The 25,444-nt window shown below is 47.0% G+C and overlaps 1 protein-coding gene across 1 annotated transcript in view; it reads right to left on the reverse strand.

The window, feature by feature from the left end:
• Positions 1-638: 638 nt before the first annotated feature.
• Positions 639-25,444, reverse strand: part of ppp1r37 (protein phosphatase 1, regulatory subunit 37) — a 43,786-nt gene continuing 18,980 nt past the window's right edge. Inside the window, exons 3-13 of the mRNA XM_088910342.1 lie at positions 17,825-17,870; positions 16,028-16,128; positions 14,717-14,836; positions 12,617-12,767; positions 11,739-11,894; positions 11,396-11,508; positions 10,635-10,776; positions 10,124-10,290; positions 8,888-9,734; positions 8,123-8,208; positions 639-6,972 (exon numbers count right to left, since the gene is read on the reverse strand). Coding sequence (XP_088766468.1) covers positions 8,135-8,208; positions 8,888-9,734; positions 10,124-10,290; positions 10,635-10,776; positions 11,396-11,508; positions 11,739-11,894; positions 12,617-12,767; positions 14,717-14,836; positions 16,028-16,128; positions 17,825-17,870 — 1,917 coding nt within the window. The 3' untranslated portion in view covers positions 639-6,972; positions 8,123-8,134. The remainder of the gene's footprint in view (positions 6,973-8,122; positions 8,209-8,887; positions 9,735-10,123; positions 10,291-10,634; positions 10,777-11,395; positions 11,509-11,738; positions 11,895-12,616; positions 12,768-14,716; positions 14,837-16,027; positions 16,129-17,824; positions 17,871-25,444) is intronic.

Consider the following 25,444-nt stretch of genomic DNA (forward strand, 5'->3'; position numbering starts at 1 on the left):
TTACAAAACCTGCTCTAAAGCTAGAACTCTGAACAATTCAAATTCTGTCATTTGCTTGGAACATCAGGAGTATTTCAGATCATGATTTCTCTAAAAAAATCACAAGGATACCTGATCGTCCCCCAGTGACGTCCCTTTGACCCTGCTTCAGAGTGGACACAGGCAGGGTGGAAATTTGGCAACTGTGAAAATGGTGGCACAGTGGTGTGCCCGAAGCGAGATGTTTGTATATTATCACACTTACAGCTACAGGAGTAGGGCTGGGGCTGACTGGAGCAATTTCGCAATTTCTTTCATTGATAGACGTGTATACCTTTATTGTACTGCTTTCAGATACCAGACAGAATTTAGCATCAGGGACAAAACAAAGCTTAGGGATGGAAAAGCACAATAATAAAATAAAAACAAAATGCTTTAAAAGAAGAAGCCCAAATAAATAGGAATAAAATCCCCAAACACACAAATTACAAGCAGGAGAGATCATAGTGTTGTACAGTAATACAGACATCTGCGATTAGCTTTGCTGAAGGTGGCAACGACCTCTGTTCACAGTCCTCACAGCTCCCTGATAAACATATTGCACTAGGAGGCCAGCTGTACAGATCTGTAATCCCACTGCCTTCTCTTAACCTGGGCTCTTTTTCCTTTGTGGCTTGTTCATATTTTAGCTTTGTGGCAATGTACTTTTATCACACATCTCTTTCTTGATCTGTGATGGAAAGTCCCAAACAGTACTGAGGGCTCAAGGTGCATCGTAAGCATTTGCTTGAAGCCACATGTGGTGTCCTGGGAGCCACACCTACTGCCTGGGCTCTGTCATCACTTTCTCTATGGCTGCAGAGAAATGTCCTTGGAAAAAGCCAGTGAAATCCAGTACAGAACATGCTCATGAAGAAACAAGCAAATACGGGCTACCTTGGTTTCTGCCATTTCCAGACTTCAATACAACTAGCAGGCAATTAACGTAATTACTTACATGACTCCTTAATTAGAGTGCTGAGTTTCTGCTGGGGATCAATAATGAAAAAAACAGGTGGAACTCTGACGAAAGAATACAAGAATAAAAGTGCCAATCATCATTTAATGTTTTACAGCTCTGTAAATGCGAAATCGCCCAATATATAGTAAATGGCTGAACCTTTCAGTCCATGTAACTGAGTGAATGTTAATTTTGAAAAAGCATTAGAAAGCTGAACAAAAATACTAGGAGACTGAAACTGCACAGAGCAGAGTTGAAGGATTTCTATGACGTGGGGGCAAGACTTGTTCTCAGACAGGCCCAGGTGACTGAGGATGAGAGCAGTGTGCTGCTTGAGGGTAAAAGCCACTAGCACAGGACAGTCATGACAGCAGGGGCAACCAGGGAGGGCCGATCTGCCCCTCAACAGGACTTGAGAAAGCAGGCGGATTACATATCCATACACTGGACCTTCAGCAGAACGAAAGACAAGACTACAGGACCCCCCAAAATACATTTTCTGAAAAATCCATTTGTGTACACAAAAACATCCTCACTTCCTCATTTACAGCCCATATTAGGATTCAGTTTCTGTTACAAGTAGTGTGTACATCTCAACCCCCTCCAGAAAAAAAAAAACCCATAAGCCATGTCCATTGAATGGTGACATGTCAAGAAATAAGACTTCTCTGTACAAGGCAAAATCAGCATGTGACAAACACCGCTGTGTAATGTTCACGAGCCATTCTTGAAAGAAAAATTATACAGTGACAATGAAAAACAACATTTTTATGTCAAATTTGACTGCGGTAAAATGTCAGTGAGGTTGAAACACACCCCTGGTGTCTTACAAGGCTGGAAGTAAAACTCCCATTTTGCACCCGTGAGATCCAGGCCTGTCACTGCCAATACACCGAAGAGCCTGCAGACAGAAAACCTGGCACTGGCCTTGCGATGGGAGCCTTCCCTTCCTGGTGCTGGTTGGCTAAGGCTGTACCTCTCGGCGCTGACCAACGGTATCCCAATGACTGGGCATCTGGGTCTGAGCGGCTAGGATACCTCCTGCAGAAACAGTCCTAATTACCAGCCTACACAGCAGTGACTCACCCTTCGCATTCTCCCAGCACCTTAACGTGGTTGATTGGGTGGCCACACAAAAAAAAAAACACAGGAAAACGGTTTGTAACCAAAATCAACAGGTGACCTGAAGTACTCAAATGATAATAAATCAATAATTCCCCCATACATTGTTTTTGAAGATAAAGCTAAGCAACCTACTTAACTGATTTTGTAAGATTCCTTAAAGCATTTAAATGACTAACACTTCTAAAATTAGCTCAACAATTTAATATTAGCGATGTTCTGCATCAATGAATTGCATTCATTTTGCTTGAATGCTCAGTATTCCTACAACTGCTGTCTGGGTTTACGCAGATCTTGCAGCTGTGCACGATTCTTCTGTCTTCTACAGCCCAGGACTCACTGCCCTTTGCATGAAGCACCTGAAGTTAAATTTCTCCTTAGTTTTCCCCTTAAATTTTCTTAAAGGAAGTTGCAGAACTGAAAACACTGTCAAAACCTTACTTAAGGGGCCCTACCTCTGCATTTAATACTTTAGGGGTTTACATGCAACCAGGCCACGATTCTCACATTTTGTCACTTCTCACTTTTTAAGAGCTAATGACAGATTTTAAGGTTTTGTGTGCTTGCACAATTCAATCAGGCATTCCAAAAGGCAAACTAAAAAAATCTTGTATTTTCCAGCTCTAATTTCCCAGGGAAAACCAGCTTTTCATTTCCTGAAGTCGAACCAGCGACCCAAATTTGCACTCTCTTTCGCATTGTCACCCTCTCTCCCTACCTTCCTTATTAATAAGAGCACTGTCCTAGCACATCTACACAAGCCTCATTCCCTCAGGTACCACCATCGGGAGTTAGTGTTCTGCCCGGGATTCCCGAGTGGGATGGGGAGACAGTAGCTGGTGCTACTGCAGACGGCCCCGATGTCACAACCCTCAACACATACTGGGTTCCACAGGCAAAGGGGCTTCACTGACAGAAAACAGCAATAGCTCACCAGAAACAAAGCACAGACCTCTGAAGCAAAGGTAAAAATATTTGAATAAAAGATGTCTGATCTGTAGTTAAGACAGGACTGCCTTCTCCGTTATGACGTTTCAAGGTTGAGAAAGGAGGACAACCGGACCATCACCCAGGGCATTCCTGCTTTCCACCTCGCCACCAAGAAAGGCACCACCATTATAAAATCTAAGTCTTCTCCAACCACCAGTAGGAGGAAAAGTTGGTGCATGAATCAGGTAAAGCTATTCATCTTCAAACTCTCTTCCCCCCCAAAAAAATATACATTGGTTTTCTCTTCTTGCAGACTACGTCCAGCAGCATGTCAGCAGATCCACTCAATGATCTAAAAACTAGCAAGAGGCTCAGAGGAGAGTCTTCACATTAAAAGACACATCTGCTCACAGGAAATCAGAAATCTGATTGTCACTGAAACTCAATCCCATCTCTCTCTTCCTGAAATCCTAGACAATGTCCTCCAATCCCAGGCCAAACTCTTTCTTGTCCTTATTCACTGCATATTCACTGGCGCCTCTTCTGACAAGAATGTCAAGCATTCTATTTAGCCGAGACAGAAAGTGAGGAAAACGAACGAGAATTCCGCCAAACGTTTAGATCTCCACCCTGGAGACCGAATGCAAGACCCCCTGTTCTTTCTGGATTACCCACAACTCCTCCTTCTATTTCCAAGACCGGCCCAACGTTCCCTCCACAGAAACATTCCTAACCAATTCCTTGTCACTGCCCGTTGGACAGGACAGGTGCAAAGAAATACTCTAATCCTCACACTACAACCTGCGCATAATCAGCTGGATTAAAATGAAGACATTTACTCCCCATTCCTGGATCAACATGTCCAAAGTTTATTTAAACACCTTTATCTGCACAAAGTGGTGAGTAGTGAATGTCTGCTCACATTCTGCTTGGCCAGACAGGACTGAATGCCAAGTTTCATCAATGCCAGAGTCAACATTCTGCAAGAGGTGGTGTGTTTAGCCCGTTGTCCTTGTGAAAAAATGGCAGAAAATTCCCCTTTCAGTTATTGCACACTTACATACCTAGTTCTTAGTTCCTTTTTGTTCAGGTGAATAGACAAGATGTCTTTATTGCACTTGAAGACATGTCCAAATAAAAACTGCTTGGCAGTAACACTACCAGAAATTGTCTGGAACAAAACAAAAATTCTGGAACAATCAAGGTTTTGTCAGCTATCTGTGGCTGAACAGTTCTTATGCGTTTCTATTTCCCTCTCCGAGCTATGCATGAAGTATTTTTTGAACACTACAAACTTGTGGAGTTACTATAGCGTCCAGCCGCTGTCCTGGGCTGTGTGATGGTGCCCCCGATCCACAGACGACCCTCGCCCCTGGTGCCAATGGCAGAAAGAGGACCAGGCCACAGGTCAGAGTGAACCTCTACGGGCCTTATGTGTAAGCTGGAGTTCTGACCGATCACTGTGTTTCTCTGGGGTAAAGCAACGTCTCATTAATGCATAAAGGACCTCACATCTGGATCTCCGTAGATGCCATGGTAAGGCATCTACCAAAATAAAAACACAATTGCATAGTTTTGATCAGATCTACAAGCAAGCACTAATCCACTTATTGTAGCATTGGGTTAAGAAAAAACACTGCAGTGTAAACGGTGTTAAATCCTGAGATTTAACACACAGGTCTGACTTTCCCCAACAAACCAACTTAATTTTTTAACTGAAACTCACACTCTTTTGATTTTTACGATTACTTTTAGATAAGATTCTAAACGCCTTCTGCTCATTGGAACATTAACAGGAATACTACCCCTCTCCCACCTCAGCAAGAGAAGGCAATATTAGATGCATTCTCTAAACATCCGCGATGAATCACTGTAAGAATAATTACAAGTTTACAGAAGTAATGAATGGGGTGATATTCTCTTGTGAGGGACTCAGCCATGGCCAGCCAGGACTCACACAGCTCAGTGTGGGACTCGTCATCCACTGCCCTGCCATGTGACTCAAACCTTGTATCTGCAGGAAGATAAAAACTACAGACAAACCCCACAACACATCCAGGTGGGCACATTTTTGGTGGCGCAAATGACACACTGATGAAAGCGCCTAGACCAACCCTGCTAGCATGACACTCTTATACAGGAACGGCAAGGAGTTACAGTATCAGCTCCAGTAAAAAGCTTCTGTTCTCTGTCCTCTCGGAGAAATGGGACCAACCTTTCACAGCCTCGTCAGAGGGACAGAGAGGAAAGCAAAGGGGCTGTGACACGAGCCCCGGTCTCAGCCCACACAGCAGTGGTGAATCCCAAGCCACTGAGCCTTGCAGCAGACAACTCGGACAGTCTCTGCTGGGCGCCATTAACACTTCAGAGACGTGTGACTCGTTTCTGGCGTGACGCTTTGCCATGGGCAGTGTGGCAGGATCTCCGAGGAAGCTGAGGGAATATGCGAAACAAAAGGACCCTAAAGTAGTCTCCCTGCCTGCCTGCTCAGTGCACCTGACAGGCAGCGAGGGCGGCGCACAGAGCCGATAGCCAGCTGGTTACCAGGAAGACAAGGGGGCGCCTGTGCTCATTCACCAGTCCCCAGCCAGCCCAGGGCGCGTGGCTGTGACCTGAACTCATGTAGTGTTTGCACTGTGGGGGACACAATCTCCAGCGCTGAGGGGGGCAAGCCCCAGGCTGCTCTAACAGACAGCAGAAACAAAAACTCAACACACTCTTGAAAACTGCACCTGCCCATAACCCCCCACCCAGCAAAAAAATGATTAATAAACTCTTATTTGCATCAGAAATAATATACACCTCAGGAGAAAATTAAAAAGAACCCAAAAGATTAAAAAAAAAGAAATATCACACACAAAAAAGGCTCATAAAGCTAAAATAAATAAGATTATAACTGATCTCTCAAAGCAGCAAAAAAGAAGGTCAAAGTCAGTTTGAAGGCAGTTGTCTGTCTTTCCATGTGAGAGCTCTACCACATGCACATGGCTGAAGACGGAAGACTGCGAGAGCTGGAGACGGGTACGGGCCCGCTGTGGCACGGAGCCACCGGGAGACCTGCCGTCCTCTTTCCACGCCCGGCACGTTCGCTTTGCTTTGTCAGACCTTTCTAAGGGGGACAAAGAAAATAGCACGGGGTAGGAGGAAAAAAAGCCATTTTTTTTTTAAATCCCTGCCACGTCCAGATATTGCTGTGGAAAGAAGGGATCTGGAAGTTTGTCTCCCACCTTGGCTGCACAGTGATGATTACCGGGAAAAAGACACAGGAAGGGGGGACAGATCTGCCAGACTTCATTTGGGAAAAAACAGAACAGATGGCATGACAGACAAAATTACATCCCCATATCCTCCCTCACCAGCTCCTAGTAAATACACAACAGCTCCACAGTACCCAGCAGAGATATCCAGGCCAAGCAGGCTCTCTGACGTGTGTTTGTGGCGTGAATGCGGAGCACTGCGCAACACCAGAGTGTGAGCGAGCTCGTCAGGTCGCAGTGGAGGTGGGGTAGAGGGTGGCACAAGATGCTGTCTTTCTTTTCCCCGTCAGGAAGCAGACAGGAACAAGGCAGCGTGTGTCCTTGCGAGGGTCCTGTTTCTTTGGTTCACGGCCTGTAAGAACAGCGCGCGCCTCCAGACGCCAGGGAATCCAGCTCAGCGATCTTCCCTCGGGCTTTGCAAGGAAGATGGAATGTAGTGACAGAAGATACGGTGCGACTGTTTCGGCCTCTGTTGTCAGACATCGGCTGAAGGTCCTGTTGCGTGTGTTTTTCATCCATAATTTTCTACTGCAATAGTTCCTTTGTTTCTCGAAGTGACAGGGAGGCAACATTAGCATTTCAGTTCTCATGGGTGGGCGGAGGTGAACGGAAAAGAAGCTAAAAGCCGAGTGGGCGAGTTCCGAAGAGACCAGAGCATCCTGCATCCCGGGAACTGAAGCAGCCCTGTTGGGAGGCGGTGAAATCCAAACACAGCGTAAGAACAGAGAAACAGGCTGCTGCTTTAAAACTCCAATCCACTTACAAACACAAACACAAGAACGATTCCAAGACAGAGGAAGCTATTCAGCCTATCTAGCCTGTTTGGCAGTTGTAGCTAATTATTCAGAGGATTATTAGCTCATCCAGCTGTTTATTGAAAGAAGCCAGAATACTGGTATCAACAACATGGCTAAGCAGCTTTGTGTAAAGTAGTGTCTCCTGTTCCGAGTTCTCTCTTAAATTCACTTCCATGTACTAAAGTGAAAATTAGATCTAGGCTACTTAACTGGATCTTGTTTAAGTGGTCCTCTATTACTAGATATGACTTTAACTAAGTGCCCACTGAATACTGATCACTTGAATAATTATGGATTAATATTACAGGAACAAAGAAATGCCTATTTCATTACAGGCTTTTCACAGCTGCCTACCTCTATCCAAACTGGATGGTTTGGACCACAGGGGATCAGATACAGAATTTCAATGCCAATTAAACAATAGAGCTAAATCACAGTGACTGTTTTGTGTTCTTGCAGCCCATCTTTAACAGTGGGATAAACATCAGCCTTCTGCACAAGCTTCTGTATCAGGCCACCTGCTTGATGCACAAGGCCAGTTTGCTGCCCGGACACTGTTTGTGTCTGCTCAGTTTCATGCCTGGTGTTCCTTTTTGCATTTGTTACCTGACAAACCTGTTTTAATATGGCAAGGGTCTGGGTGGTAAATCTGTAATTTCATATATGTGGCACACATACTTGATGTCAGTTACAAACACAATTAAGTACTAAGTGAATTTACTGTACTACAATACTAGGAAATCAGAAACAAGGATTTACATTAGCCTCCAACTAGTAAGTATTTAATATACAGTATTACCCTGAGGAAGTATAGGGGGTATAGGTGAGGAGGAATCACCATTATTTATCAGTCACATACATCTGTAGCAAAAAGTCAGAGCATGGTGAAAATGAACTGAAGTTTGATTTAAAGCAATGCGCTGCACCAACACAGGCTGGAGCCTACCTCCTGCTTCACTGGTAGGTCTACAATAAAACAACTGTAAAGGCCTGCGCCCAGAAACCCATGTGGGTGAGAACGAACATGGCGTCGTTACCTGCACAGTGTCTCACGGCGCTCCTCTCGCAGTCTCCAGGCTTGCCTCACGTAGCAGCTCCTCCAGGTCCTGCTCGCAGTTCAGCTCTGTGGTCAAGGGAAGAAACGGACACTTGCTTAGCTGCAGTCATGACTGGGCATCTGCCACCGTCAACAGAACAGAACAGAACACTGCCACCGTCATCTCTGCCAGACGTTTCCAGGTACCCGGTCCGACCTGATAGGTACTATGCCTCAGGCAATTGATTGTGTTGCGCACAGAAAAAAATGACTGAGCTTAACCCTCAACATCCCGCTGGCTGCCTTAGACACTGGAGGCCAGTGCAGAAGAGATCTGCAGGAAGAAACTACTGACTGGGATTGTAATGACTCTGACTGAGAAGTCAGTCATGCTCCTGAGGAAGGAAGAACAACTGGGTCGTACTGGTTAATCTGCACTTTGTTGGGAAGATGTTGAAGAAATCGGCCAGAAGGAGGAAAGGAATTCTTTATACAAGCCACACTGAGTAAATCAAATCTTATTTTCACTTCACTGTACTGCACAAAAGGAATAATCTTCACAATAATCTTAACAAATGAAACACAGGGAAATCAATGCACAGACTTTCCTAATCACTCCTCATAGTGAAACCACACCCCGCAGTGGAATCACACTGTGCAGGTCCAACGAGTCAGACCCAGACCTTCCACTGTCTGAGTGCGGAATCCCATATCCAGGCCTCTCGCTCCTGAAGCTCGTTTGTCTGACCGGGGAGGAGAGACTCACCGCGCTGTGCAGGGTAACTCGCTGCCTTGGGGGCTGGCACTTCTCTGGAGTCAGGCAGGATGAGGGCGAACTCTGGCTTCAGCCCGTTGGGCAGGGTGGCCGCGGCGGCACTTTTGTCTCTGTCGGGGGCAGCGGGGGGCTGGCCAGCCTCAGGCACAGGGTTCTGCAGGGGGGGGCTGGCGACAGGCGTGGGCAGGGGGGCCGGGGGGGGCTGCTGCTGCTGTTGCTCCAGAGGGCTCTCCACTCGGGTCACCACAAAGATTTTGTGGCCACGTCCTGGGCTGGACACAGAAATGCACCTCTCATTGGCAGGGGAAGAGGGGGGGCGGGGGGAGGGAGATTCAGTGACAGTGACCCCTGCCGGTCCCTGGGCTGGCGGGCTGGGTGCAGGGGAGCTGGTCCCGCTGTCGGGCTCGGTGGCCAAGAGCTGGGGTCCGGTTAGGGCAGGAGGCACTTCTGGGGCTTGTTCCTCCGCCTGTGCTGGTCTTATAATCTCTTCACCATCATCATCATCGTCATCGTCATCTGTGTCCGAGTCCGACTCTTGGACCACAGGGGTGCTATTTGTCACAGCTCCTGCTGGACTTTCCTCTCCTTCCTCAGCTTCTTTCCCGCCTCCTTCATTAGCATTGCCATCCTCTCCTTTCCGCTCTCCTTCATTCTCCTCCTCCTCTCCCGCGGCTATGGCTGCCTCCTCCTCTTCTTCAGGCGTGATCTCGGGCATGGAGGCCGACTGGCGCATCTTCTGTTCCGTCTCCTCCTTCTCTTTGGCCAGGATGAAGTTGCGCTTGCAGCCGTTCTGGATCTCCGCCAGCAAAGCCTTCTGGGTTTCGATGAAGCTCTTCACCTGCAGCAGAGGAGACATGAAAACATGAGAACAGAGGCTTCACCACACTTTACAAGCAATGCCTTTCTTTCTTTGAATGAAAAACAGCACAATGATTTTAAGGCGATTTCTCTCTCAAATTATTTTTTTCTTATTGTGAACTTTGTGAGTTGTTAGGTTAACAGTATATCAAAACGAGAAGCCCCAAAAAGTCACATTGTTTCATTCTACCACAGTCTAGAACATCAGTCTTGTGCACGAGTGTCTGCATCAGGCCCTACATGTGCCTGTGTGTTGTGGCTGCAGACACACCAGAACACTTTGACCATGTGAATTCTTGCCGACAGGACAACGCCAGCAGGACAGAAAGGGCCGACACGCCCATGACCCGACAGGCCCAAGGGACTCACGGTCTCTCTCTTGGGCTCCCGGTCCAGGTCCAGCCTCAGCAGCGAGGTGTTGACCTTCAGCGCCAGCGAGAGGGCCATCAGGCCGCCCGTCTTGATCTCGTTCTCCCGGAGGTCTAGGCGCAGCAGGCGGGGGCTCTCCGCGATGAACTCCGCCACGGCCACAGCACCTGGGAGGGCAGAGACAGGTGGGTTGACACAGGGGGCAGACCATGGCAGGAAAATGATTTCAACAGGGTTCATCCTTGAGCTCAGCAGAGACTGAGATGACAGCACAGCTAACCACACCAGAGCTCATTTTTATCTCCTTACAAGCAACTGTACGCACTGGCTTAAATCACAGGAGCCCCACCAAGCACCAAGTCCAGCCTGAACAGGACAAGGGCGTGTCCCACAATGTTTTGAGAAATTTGCAGCCCAATCCCCTCTCCTTCTCATGGTGGGACAGCCTCTAGGATGTGGTCCTGCGATCTGCAATCCGCGACTGTGACGGGCGTGGCAGGATCTGCCCTACCTTCGCAGGAGAGCTTGGTATTGGCCAGTCCGAGCCGCAGGACAGAGCGGTTCGCGATCAGCCCGTCTTTCAGCTTGTGAACCCCTTCGTTCCCCACAGAGTTGTGCCCCAGGTTGAGCGTCTCCAGGGTCTGAGTGTAGGGCTGGGAACAGAAAGAGGATGAGACATGCAGCACAGATGCAGCCTTGCAGCTGAGAAAGCAGCCTGGTCTTTCACCGCTCAGGTGCAGAAACAAAAGAACCAGCTGCTGGAAGGAGGGATGTGTGGTTTGCTCAGCAGCTGACAAAACGAGGGCAGGATGAGGGTGAAAAGACAGACGGCTCAGTTCTCAGCAAGAACAAGGTGTGAGGCCGCTTCTCATGCTAAACAAACAATACAATAACACAATAATCACTTATAACAGCTTACAAACCACACTGTACTGTAGTACTTCACTTCTTAGTTGTGCTAAGCAGCATCAATTAACCCAGCAGTAAAGAAACCACTTCCGCGCTGGAGAGAGCAGCACGCTCTGAGTGGTCTGCTCTCATCACAGACTGCCCTCCTGTGCCCTGATGGTTTCCTGGCTGCTCCTGCCATACTGCTGAGGGGCTTTACTCTGACAATCCACCAGAGAGAAAACAGCAAAGTGAACTACAGCATTCTGGTGCTGGGAAAAGGCTGATCTGGACTTTTTTTTCTGAGCTGGGCAGATCCTCCCCCAGACCTGACTGTGAGCAAAGTAAAAAGCGCGCGAGAAGGGTCACCGAGCTCGCCCTCACCAGCGCAGATGCCAGGTAGGTCATGCCGTTGTGGGTGAGCTGGTTGTTCCAGAGCACCAGGGTGACCAGGCCCTTCCGCTGCTCCTTCAGCCCCTCGCACAGGTACGACAGCCCTGCACATCACAGAGCCACATGTTACAAGGGACGGAAATAGAAACAGGCCTCGGCAACGCAGACAGGGAGACAGAACCAGACCATAACATAACACAGAAGAAAAACAGAAAGGGGCTTTAACACAGCAAAGCAACAGAACCAGGCCCTAACTTGATATATAGAGAGAGAAGAGACAAGGAATGTAGGAGAGAAAGAATGAAGGCCAGCGCTGCAAGGAGAGAAGACGGACCCGAGTCCATGATGTGGTTGTTACGCAGGTCCAGGATCTGGATGTAGTAGTTGAACTTGAGCAGATTGCCCAGCTGGGCCGAGTCCTGCAGGCCGTTCAGCTTGTTGTCTGCCAGGTACAGCTCCCGCAGGTTCATGTTCATCTTCAGGGCCGTGGCTGCAGTTCAGAGAGAGGCAGGATATCAGTGCTGTCAGTCTCCAGCTCAGGGCCTCGGCCCTGCAGGCCTCACGGGGAGCCGGGAAGTGGCTGTGGATCTGGAAACTGTGGATCTACATCAGTCAAGCTGATAATTGATTCGATTCAGCTATTAAGTGATCAAGTGGGAAGGAAAACACTGCTGACAGATGGGAAGAAACACTTTGTCTGTCTAAGCCCAGCAGTAGATACTATCCTTGTAAAATCCCCAATACCTGCTTAGAGAACAGAAGTCAATTTCCACCAATCTGGCTTGATCGGCGTCCTACTACATATCCCACCTTTACAGAACAAGGCAATTAATCAGGGAAACTCTTACTGTCACTGAACACACACTCTTACAGGTGAGTTCATATTCAGACCTAATTTTCGGAAGAGAATAGTTCTGAACAGCTCAGAAGATTGTGCCCTGCATTTCTTGCCTAAATTATACCAGGGAAATAAATCCCAAAGTATTTAAATCTATTTCACGTTGCATGCTGAAGATTATCGTACATATCTTAAGATATTGCAATCATGTTTCTTTATTTAACGTATGGTTGCACAGAAGGTAGTCTTTGTTTTGAAGAGAGTGCTTTGTGGCTGAAACTGGCACAGCGAAGGGTCACAGACCCAGCAGTGGACTGAGGCCATCCTGACCGTCCCCATGTACACTCAGCACAGTGCAAGCGCCTGCTACTCACCCAGCAGCATGAGCGGGCGTCCGGACAGGCTGGCGTTCTCCAGGTGCAGTACGGCCAGGCTGCTGCTGATGCGCAGGGCTCGTGCCACGAAGGGAGCAGAGTGGTCCAGCAGGGGGGTGTTCCTGGCGTTCAGGTACTGCAGGCAGCTCGTCTGGGATGGGCAGGGACAAGAGGGACATGTGAGGGAGAATCGCAAGGTCAGCTCGCCGGTTGTCGACCCTCCTGCTCTCCTCACACTTATACATGGGGTCCTGCTTATGCTGTGACCTTGCTTATACTCTTTGAAGCTCCACACCAGCATCCTGGAGCAATGATGAGCAATTCCAGCGTTTGGGGGCCAGTTTTACACACATTTCTGGTGTGCTCAGATCTCCATATAAAGTATTTTCTGCATTCCAGCAATCTAAATCTGGATAATTGTATCATGTGACACTCGTTAGGAACTGAGCCCTTGTGCAAGGGGAGTTAACATGACAACTCTTCAGTGCTCCGTGAAACAAACAGAACAGACATAAGATATTTTATTTTCAGTTTCAGTCAGAACCCACAGCCTTGATGACCTTCCCGATTTACATGATGCATTTTTATGCTCAATGGAATAGCACGGTTGTACACACATCCAAATAGTTCTATGCTAGATACACCTGGATCAGAGTTGCAGAACTCTCCTGATGTTCTGGAACACCATGTACAGAGGACGTGCATATTGCCTTTACAAATCTGCTTCGTAACCATGTCATCAGTGAAACTGATCTATTTCACATGCCTCCACCGCACGCCCTCCTCAGTAACGGGAGGACGCTGTGGGCTGCCATCACACTCAACTTAGTCTGCCGTACTTCAAGAAACAGCAAAAAGGTATTTGCCCAGAGAACCGAAGAACAATACAGTTTCTGCACTCAACCTCTTGGCACATGTGGTTTCCAAACTTAACACACATTTGCGCTCAATGCAACAGATGAAACGCAACAGAAATTAAGGGCATCTCCTTCAATGCGGGTTTATTCCTCCACAGGCCTTTTCATGAAGCAGTTTCCTGTTTTCAGTCCTGAATGCGCTCTCTCAATGTCCACTGGTGTCCGTGAATCCTTCTTCCACTGTCACCAAGCAGTGCTCTGGGCTGCCTTTGTGATATAATTCACAACTGGCACCAGTTGATATATAATTCATAACTGGCACCAAATTTGAGTTTTAAATTCATTTGGATTTCCTTTTGTAACAAAGCATGGTTTCAGTTCAATGGCAGTTCTAATAATTAAACACTACAAAGTGCAGAATGACCTCTTTCCCTAAAGCTTCTTCAAAGTGAAAATGTTGACATTAAAATCTGGGTTTTGCAAAAGGAGAAGTTAAATATTGTCAAATCCCCAGTCTGCATTTTCACTTCTGGGTTTCTCCTGTTTTCATGAAGATCCTTCTTGACTGGAAGAAGAACAAGGTGTGACAGATTCAATCCTTTGATGATCTGAGGATTTCAAGTTTACATCAAAGGGACTATTATCCTTTACATAGAGAATAAATCAGGGTAAAGATGAAGTTGTAGAGAAGAATTGTGGCTTGTTTATAAGAACAAAGAGTTCTCTTTACTAATAATCAGATTAACAAAGATAATCTGAAGAGTGAAGTCTGATCTGCACAGGCCTCTATATTTGAAGTGTGATTCAGGCTGAAACTCAGATTGCAAGTTGTTGCAGCAACATGAGTACTCTTACGTATAAAAATAACCAGCAAATCCACATTAAAAATAAAATCAATTTCCAGTTATGTCTAGGAAATACAATATTTGCACAATCTAGTAATCAGAAAGGTCTGAAGTTCTGATTCTGTGCCCAAATCCAGGTGTTTCCAGCTCCAGTCCAGTGACCAGAGCGACTGGAACACAGCACAGCCTGTGGAGCACTCACACTTCCCACAGCTTATAATGAACCAGGACATATGAAGATTTATGGTCACAGCAAAAGAGTGGATTCCTAAATCACTCACCAGGCACTGCTGGAATTACAGCGCTGGAGCGCTGGAGGATGAGGAATACCACTGTATGGTTGAATCGGAGCATTTCACAGAGAATCGTCAGACCTGACGCACTGTCTCCTGGCTCACCTTCCTCATCATGTGTGCGGCCGCCTGCCAGCCCCGGGTGCCAATGTGCTTGTTGAAGGAGATGTTGAGGTGCGTCGCCGACTCGTAGTACTCGATCATATCGAACAGGGCCGAGGCTCCCTGCGAGAGACAAGCACCGGGACACTCTCATTGCCGGCTCCAGGTCCCGGGACGAGCGCAGGAGGGAGACGCATTCCCACTGTTCCCGTAAAGACAACAGCGGACACAGCGGCGCTTGCTGCTTCGCTAAGGAGCGCGAGTTCCCAGCACACGCAACATTACAGCCACGTTTTCTACTTCTCTCTCCTGTCGTCTGCCTGTTTCTCCTCTCTCTCAGAACAAGTTTCAAGTCGGTGATTTCTGAAAGGCATTGTTAATTCCTCCTTCTCTATGATGATTGATGAATAACATTTTTCTTTGTAAATGTCACCGTGCAGCTGTCTAATTAACTCTCCATTCCTGCCAACAGTTTTTACAGCTCCGATTGACTGATTAACCCCATTAATCCCATTCATTGGTTAAGCACCAGTCAACACCGAGAAAAGTGTGTAATGATAATCTGTCTTCATCAGTTTATTGAGACATTTTCTGTAGCATTCTATGCCGATAGCAGCAGCCTATTTTTAACTTGTGTGTTAAATAGTGAAGGTAAATCAGAATAGTTTTCTGACCTGTTTTCTATTTATAAAAACTCAAAGAACAAAGAAATGAATGAAATGAACAAAGAAAAAAATGACACAAAATTCGAAGATGGGAGTAATGGGAGTTCAGAATGCCAGTAAATGCTTTCTTGACAGTAAGGGCTGGTGCTGTAAAAAATCTGATCTAGCAGTTGACATGCTCCTTCCCAAGATACAATCATCAGGCTAGCATGTTAAAAAATATTTTAGCCATCTTTAAAGTGCATCTCAAGTTTCTAGGACAGCTTCTTTCCACACAAAGCCCAACAAATTGTATAAGAGATTTCCTTCCAGAACTAAGGCCAATTAAATTCTTCAGATGAATGAAATTTTGCCAATCTGGTAGGACATTAATCTTTAGATTAATCAGTGCACACAGTGCCAGTATGTGCTAATAATTAGCTGTTTACTGGATTGAGCTGAAAGATCATAATGTCACATCAATGCAGGATAAAAGGACCAGTCTGAGTGTTGTTGGACTGATCAATACATCTCCAGTAGACACACCCTTCCAGATCACGCAAATGTGAAAAAAAGCTCAGTCTCTCTGGGGTGGTTTTCTAGCAGCTGTAATGAGAAGTCTTTCCTGCTCACTTGCAAACCAATAGTCAAGGTAGGAAGGAAAACTCACATCTTCATCCAGGTTCGTTTGCTCCAAATCCACCACTTTGAACTGAACTCGTTTGAAGACCTCCTCCAGAGCCTCACAAGCCTTGTAATCCAGCTTCTCACCTGCAGACAGAGGGACAGACAGGCTGACAATCCGAGACCTAAGAACAGACAAGCTGAAGCAGAGGCAGGCAGGCCGAGACACAGAGATGGGCTACAGCAGATGACGTACAAAGACACAGACGCAGAACTGGAATGTCAGAGATCCTTGCATGTAGCAATATTTTGTTGGCTGTATAACTGGTTTGTAAATAATAAAAATATCACTCCTCTGTACCATTCAAACGTATATAAGGTCCAGGCTGGATTGAGCACAGTCCAAACTAAACGCTCACTCTTCTCTGGCACAGGTTAGTTTAAAGCTACACTGGACTTGTAACCAGGCCCATGATGTTCGGGAGAAGCTGCTCCTCACAGGGACTGCAAAAGAATAACTAAAATCTGAAACAGACATGACCAGGCAAGAGCAAGTTCAATGTCTGGCAGAACCTCTTGCAAATGCAACTCTTAATGCGCTGCGATCACCTCCTAGCTGTCGTTACAACTGAGGGCTTTGCTCTTTTGTTTTTGTGAGACGGAACCTTGGTCATTTACCGACAGCTACCCAGGCAGCTGTCAGTCTTGTCAACAGTATATTCTTTCGTAGTGAGTAAGTGAGCACAGCGCTGTGAGCCAGAAGGCTGGCACTCCGAGCTGCACCAGCAACTCGCCCTCCTCCCTCAGGTTCCAGCAAACAGAAGCACTGGAATAAATGAAAATGTGGGAGAAATCCGGAGAGATCTGGAATAGGCCACGGCTACCACACCAACATTCCTGAGGTCAATTTAGTTTCTTTTGCAATACTGTCGTCTCTGCACCCTTACAGTGCAGAACATGGGCTAATAATTTAGCTAATAATCATGTGGGGAAAAGAGGCCAAGTGTGGGGCAGGTGTGAACCAGTGTTTCCTGGGCAAGTATCTCAACCTGGTGGGCATTATGCCAACCACAGCACGTAGGAAAATGATCAGACAGTCACTAAAGTGATACAGAATGAAACAAAGGCCAGTTAGACTAATAATAACAATGCTTTGTGGAAATGAGCATTCATAACTCTTTAAAAACTCTGACGTTAAACACTTCTCATCCCCTGCCACTGAAATTATTCAAGGGTAAAATCTTGCTTAATTAGGGGGGTAAGCTTATAGTGTGGTTAGCACTGCTGCCTCACAGCTCTGGGATCCTGGGGTTAGTTCGGATTAGGGAGACTTCTGTGTGGAGTCTGCATGTTCTAGCCAAACTCACAATGGACATTTCTTTTGACTGCTCTTTTAAACCTCAACAGGCTTTAACATTTCTTGTTTTATCTCATTTCTAATTTCAAGAAGGCAGCAAGAAGTTATTCTGGGCCTTAGGCTGGGAAGTTTGGGAGTAGATTCCAGAAGAGCACACAACCCTCTTTCTTGGCTCCGTGAAACTGAAGCACTGGTCAAACCTCCGCATGGGGGCTGAATTCAGGGATTTTCAAGGCTGGTTTCCACATTCCTGCCTCATTCTTTGAAAAGTACAAGCTCATGTAATTAAGTCATTAATTAACATGAACATGAACACGAACATGAACATGAACACTAGTGCCTTCAGGCTTGTTCCCTTTTCAGCCGTTCACGGTGCAATGACTCAGCTGAGAGAACCGGCTCAGTGTGCTGGAACAGCAGCCACGCTGTGGGAGACACTGGACCCTGTGGATGGTGCTCGAGAACAGCAGGAAATGGGAATCTAACCTTTGAGCTCCAAACAGTCTATCCGCTGGGCCAAGTCTTTAAATTCCTGAAAAGAAACAAAACACAGATTTCTGTATTAGGAGGCCAGGAGCCCCAAGTCATGTGAAGACAACATATGACTGCTGTGGCCTGAATGCTGCAGTGTTCCAGCCACAGCTCTAGGCTCCCAGTACATAAGCAACGGTTTTCAAAAAGCAGAAAGCAATCTTAAATTATTAAGTGCACAATGCAACTTAGTAACAGCAGTTTAATAAACTTACAATTTATCTGTCGATTTCTAATTTCATTTTGAGCATCTTAATTTTTTTAGGCAAACTCCCAATTCAGCTTCGCCTGTTTTTGAACCACCGGAGGTACTGGCGCAGGTGGGGAGAGAGGACCCTGCACACATCACTCCACAGCCTGAACGTCTGCGTCAGGCGCTCACCCCTCCAGCACAGGGAGACCCGACCCCCGCTGGAGGGGCGATGCTGTTCTCTCGGGGAGCCCCCCCCTCCAGCCCACCCTGAGAGTGGTGCAGGGCCACCTGCTGCACCCCGGCCACAGCTCGGGGACTCAGCCTGCACTCTCAGCTCAATCTGCTCCGGAGCCGCAGACGCTTGATTCGAGCATGCTGGCTCCCACGATTTTTATTTTTCTATGTTATTGCCAACTCTTTTCTCTGAGACAGTATTTACATCATCGTACACTCAGCCAGCTGGAAGAAAAAAAAACATCCCACAGACAAGCTAAACTGAACTTTATTTTAAATACTATGTAAAAATGGGGACCTCAAGCACTGAGCAGCAGACAGTGCGGGTTATTGCTCAGGTGAAATGAATGTGTGTGCAAGGCCAAGCCAAGGCAGGGGCTCACTGGTGCTGCTGATCCATCCACAGACACACGTCTGTCACCACCCCAGCAGGGCAAGAAGGAATCCTTCTCTCCTTTGTCTTATACTGGGCACAACAAAAGCTCAGCGAGAGCAGCATTGCTCCCGAGTCACACCTCCAGCACAGCCTGCTACAATTCTGTTTGCTCTCAAGGGCAGGGCTGCAGGAAGCAAAACCACAGGCAGCATGAAGTCATGAAAATCGGGTCGAGATCACAGGTCCATGGAGATAATGGAATGTGCTGATACCAGGGACCCAGGCTAACACCCGCACTGCTTCTTAATGAAAACAACTTCTTTTCGGGGGAGGTACTCTGCACACATTTGCTCCTGTAAGGGCACTAGGGGCAGAGGGACATCCAAGTGTGAAGAGGAGCAGCCCCTGGGCCGCTCTGAGAAGATGCCTGGTCTGTATGAATGCAAAGATCTGCCTCTGCATGAAAGGAATCTCTATGGAAGCATAAAACCCTGAAAATCATAGCAATACACTCTAGTCTGAGGTTTGATAGCCCAAAATATCAGCGATCCCCCCCCCCCCATATCCTAATATAATAATATCCTCTGCTGAATAGTAGAAAATACAAAACAATGTATCTAAATGGTCCAGAATTGGGTTAATCAGTAAATTTGATCAATTAGACCCTTCAAACATGAGGCCAGCCAGTTGTAAGCCACTCAAAGATGGCTATAACATGTTTTTATCAAACACTGCACTAGAACACATCACTGTGATTTAAAGACACGGATAAGGTTACAGACAAGAGGGGCCAGGCCAGCCCATCCAACTCATTGACCTGAGGATCTTCCAGCGGCAACGACAGTGTCTGGACAGCTTGTTCCACACCCCCGCATCCCTTTGTTTTGAGGTTTTTGTTAGTATAAAAATCCTGTTTTGATTTCCATTCAGCATTTGAAAAATTACACCTGGGCCCTGACGATTATTAATCTCAAAAAGTCAGGTAATCGCTCCCTGTGCTGGCTTTGCGTTGGTCGCTGTGGCCACCAGAACAGACGCATGTCCGGACAGGGGGCACAGAGCAAACCCCCGTGAACTCTCTGTAACACAGCATTCCGGGTCGCGGAGTGCTCAAGCCAAAGCCACTGACTTCCCTTTCTAGCTACCCTCTTCAAGCTCCAGCCTGCTCTTCCAACAAGAGCAGACCACCAGCAGCAGCAGCTGGGTGACCCGACGCCTCCGAAAGACCCCAGAGAACTGACCTCTTGGGGGTCCTGAAGCCAAAACACGACTCCAATTCCTCTGCAGGCCCAAGTCAGTGTCAGGCCGGGCAAGCTGTCTGCATGCTCGGGGATGAGAAAGCTCATAGTTTGAACTGCCATGCCAAATCCTTTCACTAATAAACATCCATTCCTGACATTCCTCAGACAGACAGGGGTGTGTGTGTGTGTGTGGGGGTGGGGGGGGGGTTGGAGACTTTGCTAAAACACCTGCTCCCCCCACCCCCCACCCCCCTTAACTCCGCTGTCAGAGTGCAACCCAGTCGGCTCACAGTGTGCTCTCGGCTAGCCACACGCGTCACAAGCGAGACAAGCCACTCACATCGGGGGGGTGCAGGAAATGTGACATGGTCCTGACAAGGGCCTGGGCCACGGCCCTTGCATTCTACAGGGGGCTGAAACACAGGAGCGGCACACAGCAGGCTCTGTGTCTGGGCGGGCTAGCCTGCTGATCTGAGAGCCACAGGGCCTTGATGTGTGCTTCTGTTCCAGGCTGTGTCTACTTGCACAAGGCTGCAGCCACCTGTGCACTGCTGCAGCTCGCACTCAGGCCTCTTCCAGCTCCTGGGGGCTGCCTGCGTTCAGACACCGCAAGCCTGGGTGTGCAGAAAGGTATGATAATACCTTAAAAATCTGCAGGGTCTTTAAATACATATTTCTACCAAATAAAACATCAATGTAACCGAAATTCAGCATTTCCACACCCCTTCAGGTCTCATATCTCCCCACAGATTCAGAACTCTTAGTCACAAAGAAAAGAGCTCCTGCACTTTTCTTTTCTTTGAACAGGCAATCCTTTTATTCTACAGCTCTTAGCTTCAGCACAAGGTTGTTCCTGGAGGCCTGCAGGCACGTTTCTGCAAACACGAGTGTCACTGACAAGACTTGCACAACGTCGTACTGCACATCACTGCCACAGCTCAGGCACCTGAACGAGGCTTTAGACAGGCCGCCATGTCTACCAAGTAATTAAAATCCTCATTGCAACGGCACAAAAGACACAGAATTACATTGTGCAGAATGGCACTTTTTAAAGCAGGGGAGCAAAAGGCAATGCACACTGCAGAAAGGCTGTGTTGAATTATTCGAGGTTGGACCTGCTGAATATGAGTGTCAAGCTGAAGCCGTGCTGCACAGGTGAGAAGGTGTTTCCCTTCGAATGTTGTAGAACTGACCTGCACAGGAGCAGGAGAGTCTTAGTCCCGCTGAGCAGTGTGTGGAGGCTAGGGGAAACAGCTCAGTGTGCACAGCAGCTCAGGCCATCTCAGTTTTCACTTCAACTTCTCTGAGCTCTGTTGTTTTTTTACAAGATGGGCAGGGCTCCCAGGAATCTGAACCAGTAAAGCCCCTGCTAAGAGCATCAGCTGTGACACACAGATCACTGGTATGGGTCAAGCAGGGTGACAATAATGTAAAACAAATTCAAGAAAGAAAAAGATTAAATTAAACATGCTGAAGCTTTCAGAACAAACCATAGCAGTATGAGGCATCTTTCTCCGGTGGTGTGTGTGTCCTTTAGGTGACAGGAGTTTTCCACACTGACTAAGAACATATTCAGGGCTCATCGTGAGTCATGAGTAACAGTAGGAATTTCACACTCAGGCAGCACATACTGAGACAGGGCGAGCTCCGTCCCTGACCCCTTCCAGCCCTGCAGGGTCAAGGACAGGAAGCCGAGGGCTCTCGTCTGCTCACTTCTTCTCACCTCCAGCTCTTGCAAAACCTGCCAGCCGGCGTCGGCAGCCTCACGGGGGACAGCCGCCGTTCATAACATTCCCAAACCAATTAACACACCGCTCTGTGTGCGCATAAAGCCAAAGGGTACAGCATTCCATCTGATCTGGAAATTCAGTGGAAATGCGTTCTTTTTTACACAAAAGCAGAAGATGAATGGCGCCAAAGTGTGGTTGATAGTAGTTCACTGTGCCTGCTCAGTTTTGCAAACAAGCTGATACTCTAGTTGGATGCTGCTGCTTATACCCACAAGCCTTGAGCAACAGTGATCCACACCAGACCTGACAAACCTGTTTTGTGTTTTGCCTCATCAGGTAGATGCCATATCCTGTGGTCCTTGCAACTTGTTTATGGTGTTAACACCACTGTCAACTGTCTTGACACCTCCATGCATCTCCCCAAAGCACTCGGGGGACACAGTGTCGTACGAGGTGGTAGAATAGTGACCGTAATTGTGTAATTCAACGAGATGCTCAACCCACTCCGGTTCTCACCAAGCCTCTCCTTGCCCACACGGGTCACGAAGATGGAAGGACACAAGATAGGGGTCATGCAACACACGTCACTTGTAAAGCTCACTCCGTGCAGCACAGCTTCAGCTCCGTTCTCCTCATGCCGATGTAAGTGGCAAAGTCAAAGATTCCAATCCAATGTCAGCTGTGCAGTTCATTAGCTGTTACAGATGACCAAAACACTAGAAATCTAAAAATTAAGAATTGTTAAGCCATAATTATGGCAGAAAGATTAAGCAGCTAGCCCTCCCACACAGTGCTCTGCAAAGGGTGAAAACAGACTCTCATTGTGACTTTGAGAGAGACAGCAATACAATGTAATCATTGTTCATGGCCAGCAGAGACAGCCTGCTGTGTTATCTCCTTGCTGTCCAAGCACTGATGATGAGACTTGGAAGTAAATAATAGAAATGCAAATTCTCTCTGCAGAGGGCAGCTTTTTTTACCAGCTCATTTTTTTATCACTAAAAATTCTTCAGGCTCGGTGCCTGTTCATTTACATATATGAATTTGTAGCAGGCCGTCAGTCACAGGCCAGTTTCTTCTGCCCAGCGTGTACTGTCCATTTTACTGATACACAATAACACACCTGCAAAACAGAATAAACAACTAAAAAACCTGACAAAGCCACAACATTGAAGCACCTTCTGTTAGAAATGATCCCCAAGAAAAAGGATCAATAAGAATGTAAAAGTGGACATACACACTGATTGTGAAAAATATTTAAAGACAAGACTGTCTGTCTCATTGTCAGCGAGCGCGCAGGAAAGACCAAGGAAAGACTGCACAACCCTTTGGAAACAACATGCGCTTTCACAAAACATCAGTAAAAAACATGTCATCTGAAGATACAGATGGAGGCTTTAAACACATCCCCTCTTTCAGGAGCAGTGTGTGGAATTTGTGAGATCCACATCCACAACTTTACATACATCCTCAAGAAGGCAGCAGCCCTGCAAATATAAAATTAGAGATGAACAAGCTCTGGCACATACTGTCCCAAGAAAATATGCTAATAAAAAAAGGCTTTTAAAATATAATGCATTTGTTCTGAGGGAAATCTGTCATGTCAAGTTGAGAAGATTTCTCTCAAGGCTGTTCTTTAAACATCAGTCTTTAATTCTGCCAGAGTTAAAGCTTCACTGGTACTCTTGAGAGTTCACCAAGCACCATAGCTACCTGACATCAACATTTTCAGTTGCTTTGTAGAAAGAACTAATCTTCTGCGTTCAGGCACCCACCCGCACAGTTTTTAAATATTTTCTACAGACTGTGACAATCCAGGAAGCTCAAGACTCACTGGGACTAAAGGATGGTGCAAGAAAATCCTGGGATAAGTTTTCCTATGAGTACCAGCTGACTACAACTAACCTGTACAGATCTCCCCCTCTCTGAATCGCAACATGCAAGGTCCCTCTGCTCTCTCCTCTGTGGCTCAGGTGCTGCCAGCCACGAAGAAACAAATATAAATATACACTGAGGGCCGTGCAGCACACTTGGTACAAATGTTCTGCCTAAGCACTCAAGCTATAAAGAAAGAAACACAAACAAGCATGTAGTGTAAACTTAGCCCATGGGGCTGCATGAGCTCTGGAGTTCACACACTATGTCAAAGCAACACAGGAACTTCCAAGCCATAGGATGTCTCCCCAGAGTCCCACATTCAAACTAACAGTAGAGGGATGTAACTAAACCCTGAGAGAAAACACAATGCTGTGACACTGTTTTGTCAGGACAGCAGTTTTCTCATTCTATCAATTAAAGACATCGAGGCAGACATCAAGGTAAGGACAGTAATAGATCTGTGTGTCTGGTCATTTGTTTTACTTAAAACTCAACAAGCAGTAAAACGTGCTCTGGCACAACTCACCTAGAAAATGTCCACCGTCACGAACCATCTTTCTTCAGCTAAGCTCTGACCTGGAGCCACAGCACAGGCAGGACCTTTTCCAAGTTACTGCAGCTGGACATTCCCACAGGAGCTCTGTGACACATCGGTCCCAGTGTCTCTGCTCCCGTACCTACCAGCTGTGCTGGCTTCAGCTGAGGGGTGTCAGACTCTGCTGTCTGTGATCTACCTTGCTGTCAAGCCAGGAAAACACGACCAACAGTTTTCTGCTGTCACTGTCATGCATTCCTTAGGTTCACTAGCAAACCAGCCCCTGCACTGCAAGCTTGCACACCTCAGACCATTGTCTCCTGGGGAGTCTTGAAAAGCACAGGCTCAGCTGCCTGGCTCAGTGCCAGGCCAAACAGAAAAGCACCCCTAGCAGAGTGTATGTGGCTTTGTGTTGCTGGCACCCCGTGCTTCTGAGGTGACCTTCCAGTCTGTTAAACATCAGGCCAGCCAACCACAACTCAACCGCCTCTTGTTAAAAGGAAAAGATAAAACACTAGCAAAGTGGAAGAGATTCAACACAAACTTAATGTAAAAAAACCCTCCCCTACTTGTAAAGCCCAAGTGATTTAAAACAACAAGACGGGAGACTTCCAGCATGTTGTATAGTGACTGCAAACCCACGGTCTAACCATGCTTATCATGTTGAACAGCAGGGACCCTCACAAGCCCTGCAGTGGGGCAGGCTGGCAGCCTGACTGTGCTGGCTTCACCACGTTAGGCTGATAATATCATGTTGTGAAGTGAGTGCAATCACTCAGCAGATCACTCTCATATTTTTGTAAACAGAGGTAACTCCACAGACACTGCCGCCTGACCTCATTAGGACTCATCCCATGCACTCTGGGAAGTCCATCTTCCTCACATTTGTCAGCTCTCTACCATCTGGGATGATTTTGTGATTAATAATAATGGGCTGCCGCGCCGCAGACAGGAGGTACCTACAGTGTTTTAAGCATGACAGTACAGGTATAATTATGAAGAGTTATTTTCAGTCCAGAGTGATGTTTGGAATTCTTTTCAATGAAGCAAAGACAAACCGCAGCAAAAAGTTACAGAACGAGCTCAGCCCTCCAGAAATGTCACAGCTGTGCTCTGCACGGGTTGTCTCATGATCTCCACTCCAGCTGACAGTCAGCAGGAATGTCCGAAGACAGAGAGGTAATAATGAGTCAGCCATGCTTAAAAAGAGGGACCTGTCACCAGTTCTGCAGAGCTGCTTTAGGCTGTCTACCTACTCCAGAACATCAGACCTCAAACATATTTTAATGAATATTTGATTGCAATACTGAATCGCCATGTGTTTCCAGCTGTGACTCGCGATGCACAGGCAGAACAAGGAGCAGCAGACAAGCTCCTCCAGCACATAC

This window comes from Atractosteus spatula, chromosome 3 (genome assembly GCF_055471065.1).
Source record: "Atractosteus spatula isolate fAtrSpa1 chromosome 3, fAtrSpa1.hap1, whole genome shotgun sequence".
NCBI classification, from domain to species: Eukaryota; Metazoa; Chordata; class Actinopteri; order Semionotiformes; family Lepisosteidae; genus Atractosteus; species Atractosteus spatula.